This window comes from Drosophila melanogaster, chromosome X (genome assembly GCF_000001215.4).
Source record: "Drosophila melanogaster chromosome X".
Classification (NCBI taxonomy): Eukaryota; Metazoa; Arthropoda; class Insecta; order Diptera; family Drosophilidae; genus Drosophila; species Drosophila melanogaster.
This window is the reverse complement of record NC_004354.4, coordinates 6,698,914-6,719,429: the sequence shown is the minus strand read 5'-3', so window position 1 is coordinate 6,719,429 and position 20,516 is coordinate 6,698,914. Positions and strand designations below refer to the sequence as shown.

The 20,516-nt window shown below is 40.0% G+C and overlaps 1 protein-coding gene across 4 annotated transcripts; it reads right to left on the bottom strand.

Annotated features, from left to right (window-relative positions):
* Positions 1 to 40: 40 nt before the first annotated feature.
* CG14441 (uncharacterized protein) lies at positions 41 to 19,922 on the bottom strand. Of its 4 annotated transcripts, none has more exons than NM_001272361.2 (9): positions 19,856 to 19,922; positions 19,077 to 19,519; positions 9,534 to 10,051; positions 6,094 to 7,151; positions 5,935 to 6,033; positions 5,752 to 5,868; positions 4,740 to 5,687; positions 3,507 to 3,566; positions 1,998 to 3,441 (listed from the first exon to the last, which is right to left on the bottom strand). In NM_001272361.2, the coding sequence occupies exons 3-9, from the start codon at positions 9,708 to 9,710 to the stop codon at positions 2,451 to 2,453; spliced, it is 3,450 nt and encodes a 1,149-aa protein (NP_001259290.1). In that variant the 5' UTR covers positions 9,711 to 10,051; positions 19,077 to 19,519; positions 19,856 to 19,922; the 3' UTR covers positions 1,998 to 2,450. The 4 variants fall into 4 exon arrangements, with proteins under 4 accessions (NP_572344.2, NP_001259290.1, NP_001259289.1 ...); NM_001272360.2 differs by having other exon boundaries at positions 19,077 to 19,377; NM_132116.4 differs by having other exon boundaries at positions 41 to 3,441; positions 19,077 to 19,922.
* Positions 19,923 to 20,516: the final 594 nt, after the last annotated feature.

The window sequence follows — 20,516 nt, the reverse complement described above, 5'->3', positions numbered from 1 at the left end:
TGAAATATTATTTATTCATTTAAAAATATATAATGTTTGTATTTTTTTTTGTTGTTTTTCGTTTCTTTTCCTTCATATGACATTTTGGAATGATTATTTAATGCATTACATCGGCTTGTCTCTAGGTGTTTGTGTGTGTGTGTGTGGTGTGTGTGTATTTGGGTGTATGCGTGTATGGGTGTTTAGTCAGATTTAATCGCTACATAGGCACGTCAGTTCTATTTGTTGATGCTGCTTGCAATGGATCCTTACTATTATTCGCTTTAAAAAATATATATATATTTTTGTTGTATGTATATTAAATTATATTTCATAGACATCATTCTTTGCTTTTCATACAAAAAAATTGTAATCATTATTGTAAATCTATTTTATAAGCTGCGGCTAATAAATATGATAAAAAAAAACGAAAAAAAAAATATTATTTCATAAATTTAATTTTACATGTGTTTAAATGGTACATATTTGATTATGGGTATTTTTATGTGTAATGAATATAGAAAATACTTTACACAGTACGTGTGTGTGTGTGTTGTTTTGCATGTGTGTTGGTGGAGGGAGGGAATCATTCATTGATTGATTGACAAAAAGCAGTTACAATTTTAAATTGTAAAAAAAAATACTATCCTGCTCGCTCGCTCGCCCTCTCTCAATCTGTAGCTATCTCTTTCGCTCTAACTGCCGACCTTAAAAGCTATACAAAAATAAATCGCAGACAAAATGCAACTTCATCCGCAACAACAAAAAAAAAAAAAATAATAATAAAATAAAATATATATGTTCCTAAAATTGGCTGTAAATAAATACAGTTCCGAGTGCTCGGCTTAGCTTGTCTTCATTTTCAATTCTTTTCGTTTTGTTCTTTTGTGGTTATTCTCTCATTTTTTTTTTTTTACTAACAATTGGCTACGAAGTTTTCAACATTGATCGTTTGTTTGTTGTCTTGTTTCCATAACTATATTACTTAAATTGGGGCTTGGTTGGAGGATGGACTCGGAGTATCTGTCTATATGGAAAACGATCGGGAGAAAGAGAGCGGAAAATTGGAATTTATTGAACTACAAAATTGCACTAAAACACCACTAAAAAAAGAGACATTTAGCATTTTTTTTTTTTTTTTTTTGAGTTTGATTTTTTTGCCTGTTCGCGGCCCAACAAAGTTTTGGTATGTCTTTGGAAATGTATGCATCAAGCTTTTCAACGAAAAACAAATTGTTTTTAAATTTATCTAAGCTAATTTCGAATATTTAATCGAATACTTAAGTCTCGATTCAACGAGATGGGAAGGAACTCAAAACTTTTGAATGGAACGTTTGGTGTTTAGTGGTGTTTAGATGTTTAATATAAAAGTCGATTTTCCCTCTCTTTCTCCCGTCTCTCACTCTCCTATTTTCTGTCTCAGTTACACGATAATGTTAGACATTCATCTTGATTTTTAGGTTTATAGTTTATAATTGCACTTATGTTGCTATGTTGCTAGCTCTCTTAACTTTCAATCTAGCTGCTGTTTGTTCTGCTTCCGTTTGTTTTGTTCTGATTGTTATTTAATCGTTTGATGCATTAATTTAACTAAATTATAGATCAGTACTCAGTAATTGCTTGTGTGTGTGTGTGTGTGTGTGTGTGCGCGCGCGTGCGTGAGTAAAATAAATAAATTAAACATGGTGGAAACCTTTAAATACATTTCTCAGTTGAAAAGCACACACACAAGGATATGCGATCAATAAATATAAATATATATTTAAATTAATCAAATTATCAACTAAATGTGTGTTGTATGTGAGTGTGCGTGTGCGTGGATGGAGGACGAGGAAAAGGAAGCTGCTGAAATTAAAGAAAGGAAATTATTTCCTCACTTGGAATGAACGTGTTTTTGGGCGTGTTTTTATCTTTTTTGTGTGTGACATTCTAGGAATGCTTACCATATATTCTCGAACATATATATATATATATAATCGAATATATATGTAAATCTAATACAGAATCATACCATATATGCTATCTCATATCGATTACAAATACAAATACATCTCAAGCGCGCTCTCCCTTTCAAATACTATATAAAAAATACAAGTTGTTGTTGCTGTGCTGATCTATGCATATGGATTTGGGTGGCTCGAATAAAATATCTAATATAACGCAAAAGTAATTGCGGACACGATGCAAGACATTTTGTCTTGGAAATCGTAAGTCTTAAATGCTCAATATTTCTCTACTTATTTCAAACAGTATCTACTAGAATTTGATCCTATCAACCTAAGATGGTCCGGCTTGTTTAATTTCTTTGAAAATGTGAAATGTGAAGTTTTAGATCTACAATTTCCAAGACAAACTGTTCTCAATAAATTGCCCTTTACTACTACTCGCTGACCTACGACTCTGATACACTCCAATGAGTGTAATATTTAACATCTAGATGTATATGATGGGAAGGACTTCTCGTCGATCGTTTAGCGCGTGAAGGCACTGAGAAAGTGCGGCCCGCCCATGTCGAACTGCTGCTGCTCGAAGCTATCGTCGGCCAGGCCAAAACTACTGCCACCCAGTCCAGCACTGCCACCAACAACACCGCCGACGCCGGCCAAGCCAGCTGCCGCTGCAGCGGCCGCCACTGTGGCCGCTTTCAGCTGACTGATGGCCAGCATGGGTGGCTTGTCGCCTGGCTTCCAGCGCCTGTGGATACCCATCGACTTGAGCTTCTGGCAGACGGACGAGGGCGATATATTGATGCCCTTCTCAGCCAGGCGGGCCGATACCTTCCAGTACTGAATGTTGCTATCCTCCTTAATCAGCTCGAGTATTTCACGTGTGATCTCCTTGTCGCGCAGCTCACGTTCCGCGGCCTTCAGGCGGCGGCGAGGATGCAGCAGCTTTGGTGTCGTCTGCTGTTGCTGCTGTTGCTGATAGTGTGATGTGTCCGCTGGTGTGTGGTGGCGCAGCTGCTGCTGCTGCTGCTGCTGTTGTTGTTGTTGCTGTTGCTGCTGTTGAAGTAGCAGCTCCTGTTGCTGGCGTTGCTGCTTGAGCCGCTCCATTTGCTCCATTTGCTGTTGCTGCTGTCGTTGCATCTCCTGCTGGCGTTGCTGTTGCTCCTGTTGCTGTTGATGCTGCTGCTGCTGTTGCTGCTGTTGCTGCTGCTCCTTGACGCTAAACTCATCCGAATGCCTGCCATCGGAACGCTTATTGCGGTAGGAGAGCGGCACTCCCTTTAGAATGGCATCGCGCACTTTCCAGGCCGTCATTTGGGATACATTGAGTGCCCTGGCTATCTCCATGGTGGAGGAGTTCTGGGCCACCAGCAACTTGGCCATGGCATACTTTTCGTCATCGATGAACACGTTCGGCTTGCGTGGCTTCTTGCCGGTTGGCGTTACAGTTGCCGAGGCAGCAGATGAGCCTGGAACAGGCACTGGAGCTGCAGTGTTGCTGCTGGAGCTGCCATTGCTGCGAAGGGAGATTTAAGAGTTAATGGAAGTGTTCAATGGGCTGAGCAATCGCTTGAAACTCACCTCTCGTTGCTGTTCATGTGGGGCATTGAACGCAGGGACAGGTTGACGGGCAGGGCGTGCCTGTTGAATGGAAACACGATTACGATTAGATATTGAGCCTATTTTGAATTGTAAATATATATCTTATCTCTTGCTATCATTTTTTTTATAAACTTCGACCGACTGGTTTGTGTAACCGTTTTGGTTTCTTGTTAGTTCTTATTTCAAATATGGAATATTTTATCAATTAACATACAGAGATAGGGGATTGCATTCCGTATTTTAATCTTTAATTCCAAAGTTATATAGTACAGAAAATCAGATAGAAGAATTTATGAAGAAAAAGTCAATATTTGTAGGGTTTTACGTCATAACTTGGCTAAAAATGAACATATTGGTAAATGAATAACTGTTTTGTGCAGCTAATTACCATTTCTAAATAACAGTATCACATTTTTGTTGATTTAGGAAAATAATATTTTTGGTCACTTTTTGTATTTTTTTTTTTTTTTAATAAAAATTTGCAAAAAAATTAAAAAAAATAAAATTGCCTTTTTTGAACACAGTTCGATTGGGATTTTAAATACGAGCTCAACGAGGTATGACATTCCATATTTAGACCATTATTTGCCAATGTTTTTGCAAAAAAACTGATTTCATTATGTCGGAAATTCGGGAAAACGGCTTTTGCGAAAATCTCAATATTTACGTAGTTTTTTTTTCATATCTTGGCTAAAAGCGGTCGTAAAGATAAAATAATAACTGCTTTTAACAGCTAATTACCAATTCTATCGACCCCTATCATTTTTTGACGGATTTGGAGAATTTAATTTTTGTGTACGTTTTTGCATTTTTTGTAAGGGATCAATTTTGCCAAAGCAAATTTTCATATTTTTGATCATTAAATTCTGCAAAAAATGGCACAAAATTGAAATTTTCAATTTTCAATATCAGTCGACTGGAAATTTTGTCACGAGTTCAGCGAGGTATGACATTCCACGTTTAGACCACTATTTTTCGAGTTCGGCCTTAAAAACTGTATAAACGAGCCACCAGAAATAAACTATAAAATTTGATAGGAACGGCGCTAATCATATTATCATAGCTAAAATATTTATGACGAATTTTGAGTGATAAGACTATTTATACCTTTATGATTTCTTAAATAAAATCGATGCTTGTGACATTTAAATAATCTTGAACGGCTTTTATGGCTATGACCGCGTGATTTATGGTTTAAGAAAAATGTCTTACATGACGGAGGGCGGATAACGTGTTAGCATCGGCATTCCACCGTTGTGGGCCTTCTGCTGCTGCAGTTGCTCTCGCCCGCGATCGCGCTGCTCCCTTTCACGCTCGCGTTGCTGCTGCTGCATCTGCAACTGCTGGGCGTTGACGATGTGAGGGAAGTGCTGTGACTCGGCCAGCAGACGTTTATAGGCCTCGACATCGGGCCGCGCGGCAGCATGTACCTGCACAGGCACTGGCATCCCAGAATTTCCCAGCGTTGGCGGCTGTAATGGCGGCGCAGGCGAAACGGATCCGGGCCGTCCACCATTTGAATGGTGCTCATTGTTTTCGGTGCCCTCGAAGGGATCGTGATCAATGTGATCGGAATCGGGATCCGGATCGTAGCCATTGTGAAGCAATCCACAAACGGCATCCTCATCGCCCATATAACCAGCCGTTTCCTCAGCTCCGATCTCGTCCGCTCCGCACTCATCAACTAGGCCCAGTTGATGATGCGAAGGATGGTGATGCTGTTGCTGCTGCTGATGCTGATGCTCCTCATCCTCGCTGTCCTGTCGTTCCTCTTTGATAAGACCCAAGCCGAGGTGGCTATAGGGAAGACTTAAATGATGGTGTTCGCGTTCACGTTCCGCTTGTGCCGCTGCAGCAGCTGCTGCCTGCTGCTGATCGTCCTGCTGATGATGTTGCAGCTGTATTTGCTGATGATGGTGCTGTTGCTGCAGCTGTTGAAGGTGCTGCTCCTCCTGCGATGGATCCACCACGCGCTCATGCAAACTGACTCCATTTACCAAACTTTTCCTCAAGCGCCAGGCGAAGGTGCGCGAGATGTTCAGCTCGTTGGCGATCACCGTCGTGGTGGCCTCTCGCAATATTAACTGCTTGGCCAGGGCAATCTTCTTTGCATCCAACTTGATGCGAGTGCGCCCCTTTCTCTTGTTGGCCAGCCCAAGTCTTAAAGATCAAACACAATAAATCAGAAAAGTTCCTTAAGTTATATGCAGTATCTCCTACTTACTTGCGATTATTTATGTGCAGATCGGGAGCCGTGGGCTTGCGTGCTCCTCCAGCGGCAACCCGCTTGGGGAAATTATTGAACTGCACAATGTTTTGCTTGAATAGCTGTTGCAGTGGCCTGTTAAGATGAAAAACCAAATATTTTGACTCACATATGGTGGTTATTTTCCGATGTATCACTTACATTTTGGCCGCCTTTGAAGGACAACCGGTGCGCTTATGCCAACCCAGATGATGGCCTGTGGGGAAGAGGACATGACAATCCGAGCACTGCATCGGTCGACTGAAACCCCAAGAAATGCAATGGATAATTGAATATACGAAATAATTCTTTGGCACTCACGTTTGATTGCGACGCTTCTTGACACACCGACCGCGTCGTATGTGCTTCTCCAGAAAACGCTTGTAGAAGTAGGTTTTGCGGCAATTGCTGCACTCGTACACCGGACCCGGTGCTCCATGGACGCTCTGCATGTGCGCTTTGAGGATCTGCTTCATCTCGAAGATCTGGTAGCAATGGGGGCATTGGAAACCTGGATCCTGCAATCCTTGAACCACGCCAACGCCGGCTCCATTGACCAAATCATTTGGATTCGACGGATCCCCTAAAGCTTCATCACCCGGCGTAATCAATTCAATTTCGGGTATAAGCGGCAGCGACATTTCCTCATCCTCATCATCGTCGCCGTCGTGGTGCTGCTGGTCGAGATCGAGCTCCAAGTCCTGACCCGGCGGACCGGTGGCGGAGCCATTGGGAAACTTGTTCATCTGATGTTGCATATACTCCTGCATCAGGCGAATGGAATTGAAGTCGAATGGTTCCTTGGGATGACCGGCATGGCCGGTTATCTCGCCATCGTCGCTATGGTGCTGATTTAAATGATTGATCTCCTCCACATCATTGTCATCCTCGTGGTTTGCTTCCCTTAACTCCATGCCGTTTCGGAGAAGATCCTCGCCTCCACCGGCATTGCGGCCTGGTTCGTGATGGTCATCAATCTCATCGTGTATCTCATCAGCCTCATTCCCACGATGGCCATTAATGGTTTGTCCATGACCATTTTGAAGGCGCTTTTGTTCCTCGTCAGCAACGACATCATTGTCGTTATCCTGCTCCTGTTCATTGTCCTCATCCTCGTCATCGGAGGAGGAACTGCTGCTGGTGGAACTGCTGCCGCTTCCGCTGCTGCTCCCGCTGCCACTGCTGCAGCCGCTGCTCTTGGCCTGGTCGGCAGCAGCATTCGCCTCCAGCGGATCCGCGCCCTCGATCTTCTGGAGCCTCAGTTGCTGGCGATAAAAACTGTCCGCCTCCTCGCACTTTTTCTTAAACACGCAGGCCGATATGGCCGTCTTAGCACATCCGACGCACACCTGTTGCGGTAAGGTGTCGTTTTTGCTAATCTAAAAAGTAAAGAACAACGTGGGAAAATAGGTTTTAAATTCACATTTAAACTCTGGCAAATGTAATGGCCATCTAAACTAACAATTGTAACGGCCATCTAAACTGCCATATCGATGGAAAATACCGCTAATCGATTTCAAAACTCGCTGTGATTCACAGTGATTAGTCATGACAACAAACGGAAATGACGGATTTTCAAATTTGATCATAATACATATTAGTAAAATGTTTAAGCTATAATTAAGCAATCATTTTTGTATATTTAACAAATCTGTATCTAACAACTTGTAATACATATATGTAAATTGCAGGACAACGGTATTCCCAGGCGTTGCCAGACCTACACGAATGCCCAATGACAACATAAAATTCCTTGAATTGGCAACATAATCTACTCAAGTGGGAAAATTGCACAAATAAACCAGAAAATTGCAGCATTTCAACGGTTAAGGAAAAACACATAAGGAGAAAATCAAATTGAAATATGCACATGAATTGTAAAAGCACCAAATGCGAACAAGGGGCCGAAGACAAACAGGCGAGAAAACACACAGAGCCACCCCATTCACATTCACGTGCCGCCCCTCACTTTACCCCTTACTTTGCCCCTTGCTAGCCCAGAATCGAGGGGCCAACGAACGTCTAAGCCGAACATAAAGTGGAAAATGGGCAAAGAGCGAGTACACAGAGCGAAAAGTACCAGGTCCATTGTTGCATAACAATTCCTATACTACAATATTTCAAGGACCGAGTTCGCATCCCAAAAAATAGATGAATTATCTTTTAGCTCTTGTATCTGAATCAAATCTATCTATATGCAAGCCAGATAATCTCGTTAGTCACGTTAAAGATTGTCTCTATTACACCATTCGTTTCTTTTCGTGTACGAGAGCGACAGAGATTAGGAGGAGCTGGCGAAAGAGAGTCATCAAGAGAGCCAAGATTGTAAAGTTAAGTAAAGGAAAAATGTATGGAATTAAGCCAAGCACATATACAAACATTCAAACATACAAGCAAACACTTCTAAACAGCAATTCAAACGGTAAATTATTTTACAAAAGCCAAGACAAGACAAGACAGAGTAGAGAAACGAAGAGATACGAAATGAAATGAAGAAATACAAAATCCGAAGACAAGACCCACAAGAAATTCCATCGAACGGCAAACGGAAAAAATATGAAATGCTCGTTGAAAAAATTGTATACACAATACACAATATGAATAAAATAAACTAACCAAAGCTGAAGCCGAAATCATTCCAACGAACAAATAAACACCAAACAGAATAAATGGCCAAAGAGGAGTGGAGCAACAAGACAAAGCAATGAAAACTGATTCCAAATTACACACACACTTATGCGGCTTGGATATAAGATATAAGATATATTATGTACATACGTACGGGCGAATGTGTATGAAAATTAATATGAATAATAAATACGCCGAGTGGCTGTGTTGGTGTGAATAACTTTCATGTGTTTGCTTTTTTAGTTTTAGTATTCCACGAAGAAGAACACAACAACAATCTTGGATTACACACAAACAGTGGGCTCAAATAGTCGACACACCTCGTTAAAAATAAATACATACATCCTATACACCCTAAAAACATCTTTCAGCTCAACTATGCATGTGCGAATAAGACCAAACACAATTTGCTTCCTGCCATTGCATGTGTTTCGATTTTGATTTATTCTAAGCCCTCTTGGAAACGCTGATGGGCAGGTACATACATACATATGTGTATGTATGGAATACAAATTAGGATCGATTTTATAGGCAAACAGCTCGAAAAGCTCTCCAGAATCAATGGGATAGAAAAGAAAACAAGCCGTTCGCAGCAAAACATCAAAATCAATAACTACACTGTTCGCAAGCCAAAAAAAAAAAAACTTATAAAACGCTTCGGAAATTATATAAAAATAAGTGTACACCTTGTGGAATGAACAGTTTTTATGAATATTAGGGCACTCCACGCGCTAGTTTATTTTAATCAGCCATCATGAAAGCGGCCCTAAAACATTTCTTATCAAAAAGTTTACCATCTGTAGATGATAAGAGGTCTATGTAAATGGAAAGCCATAATACCTGTTCTACAAACTAAATTTAATTATGTAAACCAGCGTATGTCTTTAGACTTGAGCCTAACTTCTTAACAATACGTTGCAATACTGTATAGTATCTCTGTATCGTAACAGAGTTTTCTTTTGCGTGTGACCACTGTATGGGAAGTCTGCAACTCTTGACCTTCGGTTCACCCGCTTCTTCTTTGTCACCTGCTTGCTTGCTCTTCCGTCCGGTTTTCTTGGTGTTTGGATTGCTCCCCTTTTTACTGTGAGCCCCCATTTCAGTTGCCCCCTTTTTCAGCGATTTCCACTCACCTTGACGTTGGCCAGCGTGGTAATTTTCTGCCAGAGAGCATCCTCGCCGAAGATGGGTATCATTGGCAGGTTGGCTGTGGCTGCTGTTGTGGTGTTGTTCTGCTGCTGGTGGGTGGTGATGCAGATGCGACATAGGGGCGCACTTCCGCCCACAACCTCCGGCTGTTCGCACTCCATCGCGGGAGTTTGGAACGGAGGGAACTGGAACTGGAATCAAAGGAGATGGAGCTGCTGCAGGAGTAACAGGAGTAACCGCTGGCCATCAACTGCATGCCTTCCAATGGTTCTGGGTCCTTCGGCTTCCACTAAGCGTCGTCGTACCGCGAATTTCCGCCAGTGGGTGGACCAGATCAATCAGTAACCAAGTCCGCTATCGATGGATTGATGGGATGAAGACGACCGGCAACAAGTGGCACTCTCTCGCGCGAGAGAGCGGCGGGCGGAACGAACGGAATGGAGAGACAACGCACGGAACGCAGAAAAGAAACGTTGCGATTGTACCGACGACGTTTGGTAAACTGAAATGGGAATGCAGAGCAGAACAAGAAAACTATTTATTAATAATGGGGCATAAACGAAAAAAAATGTGTGTACGAAAAAAAAACAAGAAAAAATACATACAAGGAAATATAATACAAAGGCAACGACGTTCAAGACGCAAAGAAAACTAAATAAGAGTTAACAAAACACTGAGCGAGCAAACTAGAAAATAAATGTGAAAAATAAAAAAAAAAACACAGGCACACACAGTTATGGCAACACAATGGCACACTGATACAAACATACTCCTTGCCCCCTGCGTACAAACATACGTACAAGCATATATTTATTGTGTGGATTTCAACAAAAACAACAGCAGCAACAACAAAACAATTCTTACTGTCGTAGCCGACGTACAAAAGTTATGAACTTGATACACACACAGGCACATACGAAAATAAAATTACACAAAAGAAAACAAGTCGAAACTAAAAAATAACATTCATGCACACACACACACACGACCTCACACGCACACTTTTACAACGGGGGTATCTCACAGATACAGCGACAGTGAGACACGAACAAATAATAATAGCAAAAATCGTAACGAAACGAAATGAAATAAACTTTATATCTACAAAGTTGAAATTGATGGGTGGAGGGCCGAGGTTCGGGGGGGTTATAGACGAGATAGGGCGGAAGACAAAGCACACAAAGTACGATAAATTCATGCTCGCTCTCTTTCCCACATTATGGAATGAGAAAAATTGCTGTAATTTGGTTGAGCAATTAAGTTTTAGTTCGCCATATTCGCTCCATCGATAAACGCATCTCGATCAATAAATCAGCAGCGTCATCGATAAGCCAACGGCAAAGTCATCGAACTATCGGCGTTTTCATTAAATTTAACTCCCCCCATTCCCCATCTCGCTGGCCACAACCCCCCACAACTACTGAAAAGAACAAGGTGAACGAACGGAAATGGAAAATGCGTGGAATACAGCACGGAGAACTACGAACGAATTCCAAATGCAATTCAAGTTCAGCACTGGAATGCAAAAATTCTCAACCAGTTTCGCCTCCCGAGAACTTTTTGCAAAAAATCATATCCCAAAAAAGAAAAAGAAGAGAAAAAAATAGCAAAAAGACGCAGTCTGTGTTGGGGGCAATGGGGGGTTAAGAATCCTAGGCACATGAGTTTGCAAATTGAAATTCTGTTTTGATCTTCAGCGCGATCTCTCTTTCCCCCCATCAGCATTGGGGAAAGAGAACAAGAATGAGCTCTCGCATAATGATGCACAGAGAGCGAGAGCGAACATGAGAGGGGAATAGCACCTGGAAACTGGAACTGGTAAAAAGACCAAAGCAATTTGCAGTACATATTTGTACAACGAGTGCTAAACCCCGCCGCCTCCCACTCCGTGAAGTAGTTAATGCATGCCAAGATGTGAACAAAGTCGATCTTCCAAACAAAAATATCATCGATATTAATTTAGTAGTTTCAGGTGGTATCTTTAATATCACTCTTGATGATTCACATATATTTCAAGCATGATTCTTATCATAATCACATATTTCAATATCACACAGTACAAACAATGGTCAAAACCAAGTTAGCAAAATACATTGCATACTTTACAACGTCCTATCAAGGCCCATTGGAACATACATACGATTTCAGAGCCTGCGTTTAAAGTTAATTGAAGTATTTAATTAATAATGTTACTTTACTAACGAATTCAAAGTACGAAAATGTCAAAGTCAAAGCGTTCGTACACTATAAAACTGGAACCACTTTTTTTTATTACAAATAATTTGAGAAACAAAACTTGTTTGCGTTCCATAAATAATCTTTAAAAGAAACTTGAATTTCTATGAGACAGATGGTGGTTGGAATTATGGAAGTTCGACTGTATATGAATAGTTTCCATGTCTGTGCTCTGTAAGCGGCCCGCATATGGAGCTATCCCTCTCGCTTCCACCTCTATCAATTGCCATTTCAAGTCAGAGCCAGACATTGTTTAAGTTTAAAATAAAAATTAAATAAAATGAAACCCATATAAAGACGCCCGATGTTGGTCAGGGGGGGGGGAGGAGGAGCAATGGTGGTGGGAAACGTCGCGGTTTTACACATATGAGGAAATATACGGAATACGGAGCATGAAAGAAAAAAAAACTTTATAACAAACGAAATGCTTATTACTTATGAGAAGAGGGTTTTTTGGGGGAGGTGGAAGGTGGAAGGTGGGAGGTAGGAGCTATGTGTTGTGCGTAAGAGTCGAGCGGAAAAGCAGGCAGAAAAGTCAAGAAACTCGAGATTTCTGTTTCTGCACGAAGACAAGACTAGGAGACTAGAGAGAGAGAAGATTTCAATTCGTAAAGCCGAAGTCGAAGCTCCAAGCGAACCGAGGCGAACCCCAACACGAACAGCAACGAACCCGTAACCAAACCAAACCGAACTCAACTCAACTCAGCTGAACTGAACTGAACAACTTTACTCTACAACTATTCAAGAAGTCGCGTCGAGAAAAGCAAATACACACTACTTACACTTACTATCCCATATATCCCAGGGAGAAACATGTGTGTTGGTTGCCTTTGCTTGTTGGTTTACCTCCACTCACACTGTGGAACTTAAAACTTTGTTATTTCTTTTTTATGATTATTTTAGCTATTGTACAGTTCCACAGAAAATTTATACACCGCACACGAACGACCAACTTACAAGGGGGCGGTGGGAGGTGGGAGGCGGGCGGTAGATGGTGGGTTTTTACTATACATACAGACATACAGATATAGCATACCATACCGTACCGTACCATACAGAATTTAATATTTGTGAGCATATTTGCGGACGGCTATGGAATGGTATAGAATAGAATAGAAGCGCAAGAACACCGAGAAGACGAAGAAGCACATCTAGAAGAATTGAAGGCAGAACGCGCAATGACAAAGTAAACTCTTTTATCGGTATTCGTACCGTGTGTGCAAGTATAGTGGATAAATTCTAAACGCTGTCGTTGACTTAGAAAGTATTCCAAATAATAAGCACAAGAAGAACAAGAAGTGGGCAATTCTTCTGTAAGCTCACCGGCATTCTTTTTTTTTTTGCTTTTTTCCATCTGAAGATCACAGATCAAGAACCCGAAGAAGTAGGGAAAATGTGCAAGAAGGCCCTCCATGGCCTTGCATAACAAATTGCTACGTTCATAATTGATTTGAGACTCCTGCATGCAACAGTTTAGGGGGGGCAAAAAGAAAGATACGGCCAGCAGAAAGATAGGAAGACAGTTGTGAGAAAAGAAAGCGGAAAAGGGGGTGCAAGGTAAAGAGATTGTACTGATTATGCAATGCCCCCAAAAAGAATATCATTATTCGTATCTACGACTCATACAGACATATGAACAGGCATGGCCAAGTACAGTGATGCCTCGGAAGTTGCTTCTAAAACACGTTCGGTTTGTTCAACTCCACCGATTCCAATCCAATATGATAATCAAAAATTAATAAAAAAAATGTTCCTATAAACACGATAGTGCCCATTGCTTGTTTACACTAACCCGTTTTCTGATTTACAAGTGGGAAATTGTTGATGAAACTCACACCATTAATAAATAATGATATACTGATTGCAAGGCCCGATTTCCAGATGTGTTTATTATTTTAATACTCGGCACTGTCAGGAGAATGGGGTATATTCAATATACTATATTGTATTTGTGTAACAGAGAGAAGGTTTTGCTGTTTCGATCCGATAAAGTGTATGCATGTATGTATGATCTTTTCGATTAGGTTGGAAATGTTTTGCAATCAGTTCTTATTGAAATCCAAGATAAGGTAATCTTAGGCATATTATTTGTCCAGAACTTAGGCTTGTTCCATTGCGTTATTTTGAAACATTTCTTATCAACAGGTCAGCGAAACAGGTTGTCTCACTTAGCCAGCGACCACTGTGCTGCACATTGAGACCGCATATGAACGGTCGGTGGTAAAGAGATGGCAAATCGAGGTGAGGTGAGGTTGGTAATTACAAACTCACGACAATGTGCGACGTGAACAATAATTTTACGTGTACTTGCAATAACAATAGCTCCGGAAGAAGACACACCAGCACACACACACACATGAGTGATTACAGTGGCCAGCGTGTCTGTGTGAGGAAATGTGCACTCACAAGCATCTGCAAGTTCAACCATAATAAAAAATTAAAGAGAAGATTGTAATGTGTTGGCCGTTTGTTTGTATGTTTTGTTTATTTCTTTGCCGTCAGTTGGTGAGATATGAATTTCGATAGTCGCTCGATATCGATAGCTGCGCTTAGGTATCAGGTTTATCTGATTATGTAAACAATTTTACCCAACTGTGCCCCGATATTGTATGCACACACGCATACATACGTGTACCACCAAACCAAACCTAGATAAATGCTGATATTTTCGTTTCGCAGAAACACTCGAATAAATATTGCGATTTAAATTCTGAAGAGAAAACAAAAAGAAATAGGAAGAATAGGAAATATGCGTGCAAAGCAAAGCTTCAAGCAACCAAATAGAAGCGCGGTGATAATGAAGATTATGGTAATGATAATGAAGAGCGAGGATATTAAGCCAAAAAAAATATATGTATATATACAACAACTAGCGCTACGAAGGGGCTGTAAGCCAAGTCAACAGACTGCTTCCACAAAAGGAATTGCGTGTGGGCGGGTGGGAGTGCCGAGAAGAAAAGAAACGGCTTGGAAGAACAGGAATCAAAACTGGCAACAAGAGGGAAAAAGCCAGGCCAAAAACTAGATGAAAAACTTGGCAATGACCAGAGATAAGCCCCAGATGAGAGGAGCGAATAGCAAACACAGAACCGAGGAACCGAAGAACGCCGATGCGAAAGAACCACGAACCCAGAAGCAAGAGAAGAAACCAGCCAGAAGAAAGAACCAGGCGCGCTCAATAGACAAGTTTCATATGCAGCAAACTTGCCCATAAAAGCATCAAAGATGCAGCGCCCTCTCTTCACATCTTACCAACAGCGTTGTAAAAAGGAAAAAAAAAACACACACACACAGATGTGTTCAACATAATAGGAGCCTTAAGAATATGACATTGTCTTCTATAACCGGAAGAAACCAATTCCGATAAAACAATGAATTGAGAAGCTATTTTTAGGATGCATCTGTAGAATCTCAAAAACTTAAAGACCCAGTGCAATAAAGTACCAATATAAGAACTACTTTTCAAACAATAATATAAACGTGATCCTTGACCTTTCGTTTAAATTCCTTGCGACATTAATTCTAAGCTATAACCCTGTTGAACAATGAATGAGAATATTTTGAAGAATTACTTTGACACTTTCTTGCAAGAATTTAAATATATATAAATTCAGCAAATTGGATCGACAATGAGAACAGGGTTACTATTATTTTGACCTCATTTGTTCGTACCAAGGGGAGTCGCAGTGGAAATCCTCCAACCGCAAGAGCTCGCTTGATTGATACCCTGTAGGTGGCTGGACGAGGGGGGTTCTGGCTGAATGGGGAGGAGATCGTTTGGTGCGGTTTGGTCGTTGGAAAACCACAGAAAGAGAAAGAAGAAAAGAACCCAAAGAAACTGTGCAGCATAGAAAAGTTTACAGCTTGAAAAATATTTTTATGGCCTTACATTTTGTGCTTTACTTGACTCTTGTGTGGGAATGCGAGTGAGGGAGACGGGTGCGACGAGTGCAAAGGAGATAGCACGAGCACGTGCAATAAATGCAATTACCACATTCAAGCTAGCATCTGTATCCATGTGTGTGTGTGTGTGCGAGAGTTTATGGGTTCAAGTTGTACATTTTCTACAGACATTTATAGACGATTCTGATATAAGGGGTATCAAGGGCTGGATTGATTATTATCTCGAAAGGTCGCACATTTTGACTTGCAAGTTTGGTGCCCATCTCTTACCCATTTTCAGTTATAATGGCAAATACAAAAATATAGTCCTATAAATAGTGGAATTTAGCGAAGCCATTTTAATTTACAAAATATGAAAGCTCTGTGATTCGATACATATGTAGTTTTCTGTAAACTGCAATTTATATTTGCAAAACCTGTTTTCAGCATTATAGTTATTGTATAATCTATATGTGCTGATATGCAAGTACACTTTATACTCGAAAAAATAAACAATAGTTAGATAGTCGGGAGATGCCTTTTCAAAACACCCCAATTTCGTAGGGGTATCACATAGTCGAGTTCTAGGACTTTGGGACAACACTACTTACTTATTTTATGCGTTCACCAAACTTGAGGAGCAAAAACAAACAAAGCAAAAAGTCTTGGAACTTAAACGACATTTGACTTTGCGCTGTCTTTGCGCTTTATTTGCCTTTTGCTTTTGTCTTTCGATTTGGCTGCATTTGTTGTGTTTTCTGATTTTCCTCAGTTTTTTTCTTTATTTTCTGTTACTGCACTCACATTTGTCGTATATTTTGTATTCAAACATACCTACATATTTTTTCGTCATATGCATTTTTATGTGCGTGTGAGTTGTCTATGATTGTCGTGTGTGTGTGTGTGCCTGTGTGTGAGTGGACTTATGGGTGTGTGTATCTGTGTGTGCTTGCCTCGGATCAAATTTGTTGAATTGTTTATTTAGTACGCTGCTCTATTGTTGTTGCTGTTGTTGTAGCTGTTTATTGCTAATGCCGTGTGTGTTGCCTTGTTTTTTTTCCACCGTGTGTTTTTCTCTCTTTTTTATTAAATTTTTTTTATTCGTTATTGTTATTATCGTTAGTTGGCTGCAGCAGTTGCATTCGCTCTCATCGTCTTTCGTTTGGTTAGTTTTTCCTTTTTTTTAGTTTTGCCTTTTGCCGTCTCTTTCGTTTTTGGTATTTGTAAATTACATAAATTGTCTTGGACTATAAATTACGGGAAGATTATTATGGATTGTTGGCTGTGTGTCTTGTCTGCTTGTCTTGGTAACGAAACGAAACGATACGATATGAAAAAAAAACCGCACTCAAAAGTCACTTCTCGCTTCGACTTCGTTTTTTATGCTTTTATAGAGATCTGCATTTAATGATACTCGAGTAGTTACATATGCATATCGGCCACTCTTTGTTTTTCTTGCTGGTTTCTTTGAGTGTACCTGTGCATGGGCCACCACAAACAACTGAGTTCACAAAAATAGTGGTGCTGTAATGTTCATCGACATACTAAGTAAACATTTTGAATGTTTCAATATAAAGAACTCTATTGCCAAAGTTATTAATTGAAAACCATACATGCAACATTTTAATATTTCAAAATGTAATATTTACTAGCAATAAATCCCTGAACCATGGCGAATTTTTTCAAGTGTTAAGCAAACATGTACTAAAATACATATGGGTGCATTAAAGCAGCACTATCATGTTGAACCCAGCTGTAAATAGGTGTGTGTGTGCTGCCTTATTATTGTTGCAGTTTTTATTTGAGCTCCGCTTGTTGTTTTTGTTGTTTCTGAGTCACAGAGAAGCGAGCTTGGAAATTGGAAATGGGATATGGTAATGGTAATGTTAACAAATATGTGCAGCTCCACTCGTCTAGTGGGTTTTTGTCTTCTTTTCTCTGCAAATGCCAGCTAGGCAACTGTAGGAAAAAAAAGGGAAGGGCCTGAACAAAGTAAAGGATCACAAAAGGGGTTGCAATGATCATTCGCAGAAAACAGGAATCTTTTACCTTTTAATAGCGGAATATCAAGTTATCGCCTTTAAGTGCCTAGCACGCAAATTATGGCTTATGAGAAAGATTGTAATCATTGTTTGGAATTTACCAAGCTCGATGGATTTTATAATTTCATGTCGATTTGAGTAAAAATAAATGCGTATTTATCGAATTATTTAACAATTAAACAAACCAGAGAACAATTATATTTACCCTAACAAGTGTCATGCGGCATGAAATCTGGGGCATTGTAACAAAAAACTATTTAAACATTGGCTTCAAGGCAATTTTTTATTTATAGAAAATGACAAGCTTGTGACAAATGATCCAATACACATACTATTGAAGTTAAAGCTCTGTTCTGTTTATAATTATTCTTCAAATTAACGATCAAATTTGAAACCAATTGGAATATCAATTAGCTAAATGGCGCATTAGCCAACACTGTACGTGGACTTGGTATAGAAAAAGAAACAAAACTAATGGGAAAAACATTAGGTAGCTATCTCGACGTATGTAATTAATTTTAGGTACCCGATATCTTTTTGAGAGTTCTACATTCAAATGTTGCATAACGATCGAGATTCCAATCGGAATTTGTTCAGACATCAAAGTAATAACTTATCGGAACTGCCATAGAGTAACCGTTGTGCATGCGTGTGCTTGTTTGATTTTTAGTTCGGTTTTTTTTTAGTGATCGCCGAACATGCGGTGTAGAAATTTCCGCTAACGAAAACAACAAAAATTTCACTTAATTCAATTTATGTACAATGCAAACGCACCCATACATACAGATGCGAGGGCACTTACAGATACAAAACATACCGACATTGTCGTATTTTAACCTGACTTGTTTTTCTCTATTTTATCAAGCGGGTGATCAAATACGAAAGAACAATAAACACGGAGAAACGCACACACACTTAGTGTCTTAAACATTTTCGTAGGCATATTCAAAAAAATAAACGAACAAAAAACGTAATCTTTAGGCATACTGAGATACAGATACCGACATACAGACACACCAGCAGACATGCACACGAATACAAGTTAACGCACTGATTTAACGTAACTATTTTAATAAGAACTAGCGAAAGAGAGGGCCAAGAAAAATGAGAGAAAAGTGAGAGAGCCAGAGCGGCGCAAAAGGAGAGCACAAGGAGCGTGCGAACGGGACGGGTATAGAAAGGCAATAGCAATAGCAATAATAACAATAATAAATTGAAGAGTTAAACTAATAATGAAAATGTGTGTGCATGTGTATTTGCCTCTGATTGTACATACATATGCATGTATGTATGTAGCATGTAGAGCTTTCTCGCTCTAGCGAGTAGTATAGTAATAATAAAGTCAAGTAAAATCGTCGTCGCACATACCTTTATTTAGTCGAAATTGCTATGTATTTATCTTGCTTCTTCCTCTTCTTTGACGTTGACTTCGCTGCTTTGCTATGCTGCTTGCTGCTGCTGTTGTTGTGTTGTTGCTGCTGCTGCGGCTTACTGTTGTTGTGTTTGATACTTTTATTATTTGCCGTTGGTTTCGCGTTGTTTTTGTTGCTTTTCTTATAAGTTTTTCACATACAACAGAATCAAAATGGAATGTGAATGTGTAAAATTGTTGTATTTATTATTAACTGCTTTTTTGAAGTAGTTGCCTTGAATGTCTGTTTATCTGTCTCTGTATGTTTGTATGCGAGAATAGTTAATTATGTTAGTGCTTATATAAATTTTAATACCGTTGCTCGGATCTGATTTGTTCTTTGCTTTACATTTGCTTTTCTTTGCTTTGCGCTTGGCTTTTCTTCATGCCTTTCCTTTCGCTGCACATTCAATTGAAGGAAAACCCGAGAGAACGAGAACCAAAAACAAACAAACAAAAAGGATGAGCGTACAGGGGGGCTGGGCGCAAGGTGCTCAGAGGGGGGGTAGGACGCGACGACACACGCACGCAGTCAAATCGCAGTTATAAAATGTATGTTTATCTCTCTGTGCCTGTGTGTGCGTGTGTGTGTGAATCGCTGGCGAATGACAATCAAAGGTAAACACAATTAAGAATGCGCCTATTGTTGCAGTTGTCGTTGCTTTTTGCGATTATCGTCGTAGTTGTTATTATTGTTATTTGACTTTTGTAGAGCGGCAAAGGTAAACTACGCTACCTGTGCCAACTGGCGCCGCATTACACGAGCACACACGTCCGTTCACGTCGAGAACCAAAACAAAAATGCGGTACAACATGGCGTGTGCTGTCATTCCACCATTCATTCACTCAACTACCAGAGATTACCGCGTGAGCCGACATCGCCGCCCGTGTCACGATTCTTCGGCTAGTTTCACAGGACAATTTATTCTTATGTGCCACTATGAAATTTTATAATTCCATTTTTTGATGATAATACATGTTAAAATCGTAATAACTTGATGGTGTAGTATTTTTTATTGCATTGCTGTAGCAAATTACTAAAAGTCTCGCTTCGTGACAAGGGCCTGGCATAAAGTAACTAAAGTAAGGAGCACGCGAGCATTTCCACGTGCAACCGCAACGCGTTGGATGTGACGTCACGCGGTTTGAAGCGGCTTAAGAGCTGAACTATAATTACTATTATGGGATGGATACCAAGCTTAAAGAAGAAATATGTATAATGCAAACGCTGAATATAAATTAACATAATCATGTATGTGTTTGAAATTCTGGATACCGAAATTAAAATGAAAGCATGGTATCATGTTAATCAAAGAACATTGTAATAAAACGCCCGTATATGTGAGCAATCATTTCCTTGAAAATATATTAAACTTACAAAGAATAACGAAAGTTGA